The 12,192-nt window shown below is 40.6% G+C and overlaps 1 protein-coding gene across 1 annotated transcript; it reads left to right on the forward strand.

Moving 5' to 3' along the window:
- The first annotated feature begins 5,027 nt into the window (after positions 1 to 5,027).
- Positions 5,028 to 11,928, forward strand: LOC126335690 (uncharacterized). The gene is made up of 2 exons (XM_049999148.1): positions 5,028 to 6,096; positions 11,753 to 11,928. Exons 1-2 carry the CDS (start codon positions 5,028 to 5,030, stop codon positions 11,926 to 11,928), a joined length of 1,245 nt encoding a protein of 414 aa, XP_049855105.1.
- The last annotated feature ends 264 nt before the right edge of the window (positions 11,929 to 12,192 follow it).

Here is a 12,192-nt window from a genome sequence, read left to right on the forward strand (position 1 = left end):
CGTAAAAAGTTTGACAGAGAACTGAAAGATCTAAGTTGAAACAAGGCCCGTGAGCAAGATGTATGAGACAGGCGAAAGTCCCTCAGACTTCAAGAAGAATATAGTAATTCCAATCCCAAGGAAAGCAGGTGTTGACAGATGTGAAAATTACCGAACTATCAGTTTCATAAGTCACAGCTGCAAAATACTAATGCGAATTCTTTACAGACGAATGGAAAAACTGGTAGATGCTAACCTGGTGGATGATTAGTTTGGATACCGTAGAAATGGAACACGTGAGGCAATACTGACTTTACGACTTATCTTAGAAAATAGATTAAGGAAAGGCAAACCTACACTTCTAGCATTTGCAGACTTTCATAAAGCTTTTGGCAATGTTGGCTGGAATACTCTCTTTCAAATTCTAAAGGTGGCAGGGGTAAAATACAGGAAGTGAAAGGCTATTTACAGTTTGTATAGAGACCAGATGGCGGTTATAACAGTCGAGGGACATGAAAGGGAGGCAGTGGTTGGGAAGGGAGTTAGACAGCGTTGTAGCCTCTCCGTGATGCTATTCAATCTGTGTATATAGCAAGCAGTAAAGGAAACAAAAGAAAAATTCGGAGTAGGTATTAAAATCCATGGAGAAGAAATAAAAACTTTGAGGTTTGTAGATGACATTGTAATTCTGTCAGAGACAGCAAAGGACTTGGAAGAGCAGTTGAACGGAATGGACAGTGTCTTGAAAGGAGGGTATAAGATGAACATCAAGAAAAGCAAAACGAGGATAATGGAATGTAGTCGAATTAAATCGGGTAATGCTGAGGGAATTAGATTAGGAAATGAGACACTTAAAGTAGTAAAGGAGTTTTGCTATTTGGGGAGCAAACTAACTGATTATGGTCGAAACAAAGAGGATATAAAACGTAGACAGGCAATGACAAGGAAACCGTTTCTGAAGAAAAGAAAGTTGTTAACATCGAGTATTGATTTAAATGTGAGGAAGTCGTTTCGTAAAGTATTTGTATGGGGTATAGCCATGTATGGAAGTGATACATGGATGATAAATAGTTTAGACAAGAAGGGAATAGAAGCTTTCGAAATGTGCTGCTACAGAGGAATGCTGAAGATTAGATGGGTATATCACATAACTAATGAGGAGGTATTGAATAGAATTGGGGAGAAGTGGAGTTTGTGGCACAACTTGACTAGAAGAAAGGATCGGTTGGTAGGACATGTTCTGAGGCATCAAGGGATCACTGGAGGGCAGCGTGGAGGGTGAAAATCGTAGAGGGAGACCAAGAGATGAATACACTAAGCAGATTCAGAAGGATGTAGGCTGCAGTAGGTAATGGGAGATGAAGAGGCTTGCACAGGATAGAGTAGCATGTAGAGCTGCATCAAACCAGTATCAGGACTGAAGACCACAACAACAACAACTGGCGTGTTTATCTCTGCGTATGGAGAGTCTCTGTCGCGTTGGGTGCAGAGAGGAGGCAGAGCAGCTTGAGCCATGAAAGAGTGCGGAAATGTTTGCTGGGCATTGCCGCCGCCACCGTGGGCACCTGTGCTCGTGCCAATGCAGACGCGCCTGATTTGTTAACCCGCGAGTGTTGAGAACGCGGTAGGAGTGGAAAGGCGGAGGAAACTGCAATTGGAACTGTTCTTTATCTCATAATTATCCTTGCCTCTGGAGACGATTCGCGATTCTCAATGAACAGCAGCAGCAACAACAACGGCAGCTCAACACTGTTGTCGGCTGCATATTTTGTCGTCCGCACAGTTACAACACCGTAAGTATGTTAACTGACAGATAAGGAAATGTAAGGGCTTTACCAAGTTGTTTTCTTCCACAATGTATTAATAACTTGAATAATAACTTGCAATAGTTAAAACTTGTAGAGCATCTTTGTTGTCACAGTCCTCAAACATTATTATCAAGCATGGTCCCTTTTCCATTCCATGCAATCACCGAGTGTCGTAAGAATATGAAAAGTAGTCAAGTGCTTACTGCCAGTCGCTGTGTTTCCTACACAAGAAATTGAGTCTACGTTTTCTGCCACGGTAACAGCTCACTCTTGTATTGCATAACATAGGCTGCTGAAAGTAAAGTAAAATGCACTGCCAAAAGTAATAACTAAAGATATAGCACAAATTAAGAGTGCGCAATTTAATTTATTCCGTATTTAGCTTAGCGAGTGACTTCTGCTTTCTTGGTACGTGTTTCAATGTTGTTATTTTCAAAGTAAAATCAATTGCTCACTTGCTTAAAGTAAATTCAAACCATCAGAATTTAAATTTCTCAAAAGCAAAGAGAACAGCCAAGGCGTCACACTCGTAAACGCAATAATTTCACTGAGCAGCAGTTGAACTCCACAAGGTGTAACTGACAGGCCGCCTTTCCTCGGGACATTCCTGCAAGAGCACGGCCGAGATGACAGCGTTAGAGGAGACAGTCTGGTCAATGAAGACATTGTCGAATTCAGGTATGGCCAGGACTTGGGTATTACTCTTGCTGGTATTAATAGCCTCAGACGCAGTCTGCTTATTCTCCCCTCAGTCAAAGGTCTATCCCTTTTTATGTGAACTATTAACAAGGGCGGTGAGCTGAGCAATATTAGGAACAAACATCCAAAAATAATTGGCCAAGTCGATAAATCTAGCTACCCTCTTCTTATTCATTGGGGAAGGAAAATGTCGTAAGGCCGAGGTACGATCCTGATCAATTATAATCCCATCGCTCGACACGAGATGACCAAAGAAAGAAATTTTCCACCTAGGCAATGTAACCCCAGACAGGTTAACGGTTATCCCAGCCTCCCAGGGCTGTAAAAACACTTTCTAGAGATGACACAAACGATGGTCAAATGAACGGCTGCATACAAGAACATCATCAAGGTAGTTATGGAAGTAGTTAAACTTAACGTCTCCTAGAAAGTGATCCAACAGGCGAGACAGCACAGCGGCCCTCGTAGATAAGCCAAAGGGTACCTGATGAAACTCATATAGGTTCCAGTCGGTGCAAAATTCAGTAACATGCTCAGAAACCTCGGTCAACGGTATCTGGTAATAGTATCGGTGAAGATCAAGCACCTTCAATTTACAAGCCCAAGAAAACCAAGGAAAATAAGCTGCTTTGATTAAGTGCCCTGTAATCAACAACCAGCCCATAATCCTTGCCTTTTCCCTCAGGGACCAGAAATATGGAGGAAGCGTAACGTGATTTGGACGGCCTAATAACCCCACCCCTGAGCATGTGATTGACTTTTAGTAACAGTACGCGTATCTTGTGGATGGGGGACGGGGGATAATCGACGTGGGTCTTCTCACACCGGAATATCGTCAGTTACATTAATTTTGCTTTGGATGTTGTCTATTGCTGATTGGTGAGGACTTCAGAGTAATTTCTAAGATGTTCAGTAACTGCCTAGTCTCAACCTCCCCCAGGTGACTCACTTTAAACTCGGAATGGAACGAGCTCTGTATTACGCTCCTGAACCCACCGATTCCATATCCTGCTAACAGTCAAATGGCTTTGAGCACTATGGGACTTAATATCTGACGTCATCAGTCCCCTAGAACTGAGAACTACTTAAACCTAACTAACCTAAGTGCATCACATACATCCATGCCCGAGGCAGGATTCGAACCTGCGACCGTAGCGGTCGCGCGGTTCCAGACTGAACCACCTAGAACGGCTCGGCCACCCCGGCCGACTGCTAACAGTCATTCGATCTCGACCAACGCGAGCAGCAATGCCGCGATACGATAAACCGCAATCGCCGTAGGCTACAATCCGACCTTATTCAAGTTGAAAACGTGATGGTACGCATTTCTCCTCCTTACACGGGGCATCACAACAAGGTTTCACCAGGCAACGTCGGCCAACTGCTGTTTGTGTATGAGAAATCGATTGGAAACTTTCCTCATGTCAGCACGTTGTAGGTGTCGCCACAGACGCCAACCTTGTGTGAATGCACTGAAAACCTAATCATTTTCATATCACAGCAACTTCTTCCTGTCGGTTAAATTTCACGTTTGTAGCACGTCATCTTCGTGATGTAGAGATTTTAATGGCCATTAGTGCAATTGTAACGCTGAATTCGTAAACGAAACGTTGTGTTCTGAACTGCTGCTGTCCGGTTTACCAGTTCTACAACTGAAATTTGGTCACACGAAAGCAAACTCCTGTTTTAAAACAAACTGCGGAAATATACACCACACATAATTAAAACGAAAAACTGTGGGTTAAAACTAAAAACTGTGGCTAATAAAAGTACAAACACTCAAGAAATATAAGTTTTAAATCGGAAAGAGACACAGTAAATAAAACTACAAATCGTTTCCTGTTATTGGAAGCTCGTTACAGCTCACAAACGAATCGCTGTGTTCTGAGCTGTTGCTCCCCGATAGGAGATGCTGCCGAAAAGTCAAGCAGATGTCCAATATAGGCTTTGAATGCGTTATTGACAGCCGTATCCCTATTTCACAAAATGAACACCATTTTTAAAGAATGTGTAGCTTAGTATACTCTGATATGAAGAATAATTAGTAATCTTAAAGGTTTTAAAGGTACTGATCGATTTAGTATTTTTCTTACCTTGTTTCAGCATCTAGTATTTATCTTAAACAGATAATTATCTAGAAACAAGAATGACACAATTAATCGCTATTTAGGCGATTTACATTGTGCACCGTAATCTGTTTACCATTTGTTACGACAACTGCTACCAAAATTTTTTAATAGATTTCAGCAACGCACTGTTGACTAGAGGAGGTAATAAGCGGAAATCCATTACCGTAATTAACCCAACAAATCAATTTTCTTATCAGCTAATGAAGGGAGCAGTAACTTATTAAGTAGAGTGGAAGTACTGACACGCATCACAAGAAGCTGTACGATCGAAACCATGTTAATGTAGCTTAACATTCTGCTAGTCAAAAGTCCTGGCAACGACTGCTCACTAGAAAAAAGACTAATGAAGGCTCCATCATTAGACAGTTTCATCAGCTCGAGTTAGAGTACTGCTGAAGCACCTGGGTCCACGATGGTCTCCATTAGCCATCCGAGTCCGAAGGCTCCGCCTCTGCAGATGTGGGGACAGAGCGCCGCCGCTAGGAGCCTGCGGCCGGTGCTGCTGCTGTCTGCTGTTTCTGGGGTTCCGCTGTGTCGCTGGCGCAGCACCCCACTCGCTACCTGCAGACGCGCCTACAGCCTAGCCGTCACGATGGGGGTTCTCTACCTAGGTTTCAGAGCACTCCAGAATGCTGTTTTCGTTGCCAGTGACAAATTTTGGCACCGCATTACAGTGCCAGGTATCGTCATCAGCACATTGATGACTGTCATGACAGCTGGCTCCATCCTTGTCTTGCTCAGTCAATGCAAGAAATCATTTGTGGAATTCATTGATGACATAGAACACATGGACACATTACTCGGGCGTTTCCCACAGCGATGTGATGTGAAAGTAAGACTTTTCCTGACTGTAATGCCAGCATTCATTCTTACTCTTTCGATTGCTGCCGTCACTCAGTGTCTGTATTATCGAGATAATTACTTCTTAGCTACCACCATTGACAATTTCATTATATTTGTGATCTTGCTACAGTTCTTATCACTTTGTTTGATACTAGGACAAAAATTTAAATCAGTTAATCAATCAATGACGGCCGATATCCGTTATGAATTCATGGAGAAAGGATCACAAGATTTAATAACCCTGCTGCGTAGATATAACGCTCATTCTTTTTTCACAGTGAACCAGTTACGGCCTACAAACCAAATCTTAACATCCTTAAGTGATCGAATTGTTAAGATTCAAGTATTTCACTTGAAGTTAAGAAAATTAGCTTCATCTTTAAATGATGTATATGGCCCAATTCTTACAATGCTTGTAATACAGAATCTCGCAGTTACCATAGAGTGTGTAACCTACGTCATTATATTTGTTTCGTATAACGTTAATGTGCGAACGGTAGAAAAAGTAACTTGTTTACTCAGTATAGCTGTATTAGTCCTACAAATAGCGTCTCTTGTGACTATATGCCAGTCCACATCTTCAGAAGCAAAGAGAACAGCAACACTCGCTGAAGATTTGTCCACGTTGAATGTTGCAGGTATGTAATATGAGATTCTCCATTTTAACTGTATTGCATGTGAAACTTGCTCCTGATTGCATTGTAATGTTTCAAAGAAAAATTGTTCAGAGTCAACAGACTAGATATTGATAACAAGAAACCGAATTTTACTGTTTTGTATCAATCACTCTTCTGATTGGTTTTCCTTAATTCTTTGAACATAAGACTTTGAGTGGACAGCGTTTAATATCTACGACTACAGTTGATTTACAGCAAATTAGGCATTTCTTTCCTATCGTTGTCCAGCACGCTACTTCACTCATATGTGACGAAGAGAAAATATGGCCGCTCGGTTTGAGGCACCGTGTCACGGAGATTGCACGGCCCCTCCCGCTGGAGGTTCGAGTCCTCTCGCAGGCATCGGTGTGTGTGCTGTCCTTGGAGTAAGTTAGTAAGTTAGTTTAAGTAGCGTGTAAGTGTAGGGACCGATGACCTCAGCAGTTTGGTCCCTTAGGAATTCACTCACATTTGAATTATTTGTTAGAGAAAATATTCATCAGCCATTCCTAAATAATCAGTATGATACTGGATAATCATCTTGCTGGGACTCTTATCCTGATCATTTTGTCATAAACTAATATAATATAATATAATATAATATAATGTAGCCTTATGACTAAATATACTTTCCAGTATATGTTATGAACATAAATCTCTGTAATTATATCATCCTCAGATGCTTTCGGTTTCTTTCTCAAGCCATTTCGAAAATGCTCTCAGTTCTTAATGCGTAGGCTTTAAAAGTACACTTAAATCTCTAATATACAAAAGGCTATGTCTCAGTTGGCTGACTCACTCACTGACCTGTTATTGCCCAGTCCAGGCTACTAAGCACAGTAACTTAAAATTTTAGCAGGGCGTTGGTATTACACTACAGCCATCACTTAAGATAGGATATTATGAAATTATATTTCTAAGGGAGTGAAATAGGGGAGGGAAGGATTTTTGAAAATACGTCACTATGAAGACAATTTTGTGGCTAGACCCACAAAAATTAGTATATGGTTTCTTTGTCAAATGTAAAGAAATACATAGTTCAGTATTTTTTTAAATTTAACTCCTATTGGAATGAAACAGTGGGTAAAAGTGTTTATAAAAGTAAGTCATTGTTAAAGCGGTACTAAAGTATTTAAAAACAATGGTTCAAATGGCTCTGAGCACAATGGGACTTAGCATCTACGTTTATCAGTCCCCTAGAACTTACAACTACTTAAACATAACTAACCTAAGGACATCACACAACACCCAGTCGTCACGAGGCAGGGAAAATCCCTGACCCCACCGGGAAACGAACCCAGGAACCCGGGCGCGGGAAGCGAGAACGCTACCGCACGACCACGGGCTGCGGACTGTATTTTTAAAGCAACGTATATGAATATTAGTATTTGACTTCCGGGGTCCATATAAAAATTATACTGTGTTTTCAGAAACTCAGCCTCCTGGGGGGTGGGGGGGGGGGGGGGTCAGGTGAAATGGGGATGAATAGTTTCATGAAAATATTTCTTATATTTCTTTATAAAACTGTTTTGAAGTGAAATCTATAAAAATTTGAATTTGTGTTGTTGGTTAAACATGAAAAATAAAGTTTTACTGTTTTTGGAAATGTAAACACTAAGAGATAAACAAAGAGGATGAAAATTTTTATTGAAATATTTCATTATGCAAACACTTTAGAAACTAAACCCTCAAAAAAAATTTTATTTGGCTTCTCTGTTTGAAATAAAAACATACACATATCAGTGTTCTTCGAAATTCAACCCCCTAAGCTGGTGAGATTGTGGGTAAAAAGGTTTATAAAAAAATTTCATTTTGAAAACATTTTAAAGCCAAATCATGGAAAAATTGGTATTTGACTTGTCGGTTAGAAATGAAGAAACATGTGTTTCACAGATTTTGGAAATACAATACTTAAGGGGGTGAAACATGGCAATCGTCACCCAATCAATTCTTTCATTACCGGATGCTTCAGCTCCTGAGAATTCTTCCATGTTGTATGGTCGTGGTCCATGGAACTCTTCTGTCCCTGAGGTTTCGTTAAGGATACGTTGGACATCTTCGGAGGTGCTCCTGGTTGTGCCGAATCTTGCGACTTACGGGTCGGTCGTCGAAGAGCGGCCTAAATACCGTGGGAAAGTGGGTGTGGTCTGGATTTCACGTGACAGCAGAGATAAACCTTATCAAAGATAAAATATAACTATCGATCATAGTCATTCGAAGATAAAAAACAACTCATCGAATCTGCAGCGCCACTGTCCATATATCGCTGAGTTTCATAGCATTTTCTTTCCTGTTAAAATTATACCAATGTTTATAAATTTCTATGGCTTATCTATATAGCCGTGGATAATAGTTCGTTATAGCACGTAAAACTTCAGTTTCCGAAAATTGGACAACGTGATCACTTACTATGTGGTTGTAAACAAGTTGTATATTGAGGGAAACAAATACGCTGATAAAGTCATCTACTTCAGTTGAAAAGGAGGAGAAGAAAGGTTGGTTGAAGAGTGAAGCTATGGGTCCCAGACTTTATGGGCTCCCAAAAGTTCATAAGATTAACCTTCCTCTGAGACCCATCGTCAGTGATATTAATTCCCCAATGTACCAAACTGCAAGACATTTTGCCACTTGTGTCCTACAATTTATTGGCAAAACTGATTCTTCTGTAAAAGACTCACGTCATTTCATTGAGTAACTTGAGGTGCTAACTTTGGCTCCTCAGGATATTCTTATCAGTTTTGAGATAGTTTCTTTATTTACGGTGATTTCACTTAACAAAGTTATGGTTTAGCTAGCCGATGTTTTCCCAGCAGATTTGACTGTTCTGTTCAGACACTGCCTTACCTCTAGTCAGTTCCAGTGGGAAGATGAGTTTTATGAGCAAGTTGATGGTGTGGCCATGTGTAACCCATTGAGTTCTACGATCGTTAATTTTTACATGAAAAAATTCGACCAATGAGATCTGGAAAAATCGAATAATAGACCATGTCGATGGAATCGATACCTGGATGATAAATTTGTGTTTTGGTCACATGGTAAAAAGGATTTAGAGTATTTCTTTTGTTATTTAAATAGTATAGATCCTAAAATCCAGGTTACCATGGAAATGGAGAAAGACAATTCAGTATCGTTCTTGGATGTCTTCGTTATGAGTCCGATTAATTGGCAGCCTGGAACGTGAAGTCTTTCGGAAGGTTACACATACCGATAGATACTTGCATAAGGATTCCAGTGATAATCCACAAGAGAAAAGAGGTTTAATTAGAAATCTAGTGCACACAGTTAGAAGGAGATTTACGACGCAATACATGGACGCCAAGTTAAAACATCTAAAGCAGGCTTTTGAGAAGAATAGGTACTCTAATAAGGAAATAAATAGAATTTTGTGACCGAATAACAGGAGGCTTAAGGACAATGATAGGACACAGCGATGGAAGAACTTCTCTACCCTTTATCAAAGAAGTAGCCAGATTTTCAGGAAACATAACCTTCGACCGGTTTTCAGACCAACGAAGAAAATAGGCCAAGCATTTCGTTTCGTTAAGGATAAACATCCCTCTCTGTCTTCTAGTGGTATACACAAGATTCCGTGTACGCGTGGTGAGGTCTACATTGGAACTACAAAGACTAGTTAGAATACATGGTGGAAGGAACATAAAAGTCTTTGCCGACTAGGGAAAACATACAAGTCAGCCATGGTGGAACATGCTCTTCAGTCAAGTGATCACGTAGTGAAATTTTCTGACACTGAAGTTTTACGTGCTGTGACGAACTATTATCCACCGCTATATAGAGAAGTCATGGGGATAATTTTAAGAGAAAAAAAAGAAGCTATGAAAAGCAGAATCGATGAGAAGTTTTTACCTTTGACGTACTATGATCGATAGTTATATTTCATCCTTGATAAGGTTTATCTCTGCTGTCACGTGAAATCCAGACCACGTCCACTTTGCACGGCATTTAGACCGCTCTTCGACGTCCGACTCGTCTCTCGACAGGACTCAGCACAAATAGGAGCACCTCTGAGGATATACCACCCAGCCCAAACTACTAAGGATATAATTTTGAAATCTGGAGATGGTGTTAATCTTTTACTGTAAACATCGTTCAAGAAGGAATTGCTTGAAATTCCACATCTAAGGGGTAGAAATAGGGGATGAACAGTTTTATGAAATTATTTCACTCTGATAGTGTTCAGGTTCTCTGCTATAAATTAAAAATATGTTTTTCACAGTTTTTGGTATTTCAGCCACTAAGAGACAGAGGTAGGTGATGAAATTCTTAAGTAAAATATTACGTTGTACTATCAAAGTGTTAAATAAATGAAAATAGTTGTTTTATTTATCGGTTAGATATAAATAAATATTTGTTATGGGAAGAAAGTTTCTATGGAAATGTCACCAAAAGAATGCAAAGGCAACGATTAACAGTAACTTTGGACTCCAGCTTTCAGAGTCGCTGTTTAGTCAGCAGTACATTCTGGAAGGACCATGATTCTATGGTCTTAATTACCGCAAAATGTATATAAGGTGTCACAATGTGAGAACAACATAAAAATTCGATTGAAAGGACCATACAGTCTAGAAACTTGATATTTGCCGAGGTTGTCGATCTTATACTGTGGACGTGATTTAGGAATGGATTTTTCGATGTTCTATCAATAACGGAGTGAAATGGCGCATGTAAATATCGAACGTAGACTTACCCAAATTGGTATTTTGTTTTCCGCTCAGAAATAAAATGTGTTTTAGCCATTTTGAAAATTTATAACCTATGTGGGCGAAAGAGTGGGCGAACAGCCAGCAGGGTCACAGAACACCAAGCAGGAGGTACAACGGAGGAAGCCTCCTTGGAAGCTGCATCAGCAAGCTCATTTCCGCAGATCCCTACGTGCCCAGGAGCCCAGCAGGACGTTATTTCCTTTACTGCATTTGTATCAGAACAAGATCGTCCTGCACTTTTTGTTCCACCTAAGGTCTACATGTATTTGAGCAATTGCCAAAAGGGCACTTTGCAAATTACACCAAATGAGGAACTTCTTGTCAGGTGTTTGAAGTGATTCTTTGTCTTTAAAGGGAGACCTAAATCTTTGCCACAGTACACATTGTATAGTCAGCTTCAAAAAAGTTAGCCTTTATTGTGTCAGTCTGATTTTGCATCATGATACCAAAATGGTATTTCGAGAAGTGGTCTATTTAAACATGCATTAAATCCTACTGTAAGTACAGTTAAAAGCATGCATGTTGCGCTATTGCTGTACTTTCAATAAATATTTACCAGACACTTCATTAACGATAAAAGAAATTCTCCATCTGTCCGCTATCTCCCTTCTATCAGTTGCATTCTAAATGCAGTGCATCTTAGGCTTAGAGCTTAAATCATAGACTGTAGTACCATGCCGGAAGTCCTTTGTACTTCTTCGCTCCGACGAGATCCACATTGAAGCTTATGGAACGTTCATTTACCGTCATTTCCTTCTGAAATATCGATTGTGGCACTTGTACTCTCAGTTCGTCCATTGCCTTTGATAAAGTTTGCTCTGCAGCGACAACGTCAGCGGAAATCATATTTAATGTAAACTTTATTTAAAATCCCACGTCACCTCGTTACTACAGTAGGTAATGACCTTTTCCTGCAGGTGGCGGCAGCGAACAGCTGACACGGCAGCTGCGGCAGCTGTCGCACCAGGTGCGCCACAGCCCCGTCTCCTTCAGCGCGTGCTCCCTGTTCATGGTGGATGGCCGGCTGCTCACAGGATACGTGGCTGCAGTTGTCACGTACGCCATCATCCTGATGCAGTTCACTGTGGAGTAGTGTGCCCACTCCGACATACCAAGAGGAGCCACTGAAGGCATGTCAAATGCAGAAGTGTAGTCTCTACAAGAGAGTTCAGAATCTCATCACATACTATCAAGGATAACAAACGTAGATCAGTATGCAGTGACTTCAGAGTATAGTATAGAAACGATGGTGTTAGATCGACTGACCAGGAATTTCAGAATAAATTGTGACAGGAGTCTCCCATAAATTTCGTAATGTGCTTCACCTCTGATGCATCATGGAGCATCGATCTTCAGT

This window comes from Schistocerca gregaria, chromosome 2, assembly GCF_023897955.1.
Source record: "Schistocerca gregaria isolate iqSchGreg1 chromosome 2, iqSchGreg1.2, whole genome shotgun sequence".
In the NCBI taxonomy this organism is placed as follows: Eukaryota; Metazoa; Arthropoda; class Insecta; order Orthoptera; family Acrididae; genus Schistocerca; species Schistocerca gregaria.

Coding starts and splice junctions, on each gene's coding strand:
- LOC126335690 (XM_049999148.1), top strand. CDS start 5,028: ATGGTCTCCATTAGCCATCCGAGTCCGAAGGCTCCGCCTCTGCAGATG. Junction 6,097..11,752: donor GTCCACGTTGAATGTTGCAG/GTATGTAATATG, acceptor CTTTTCCTGCAG/GTGGCGGCAGCGAACAGCTG.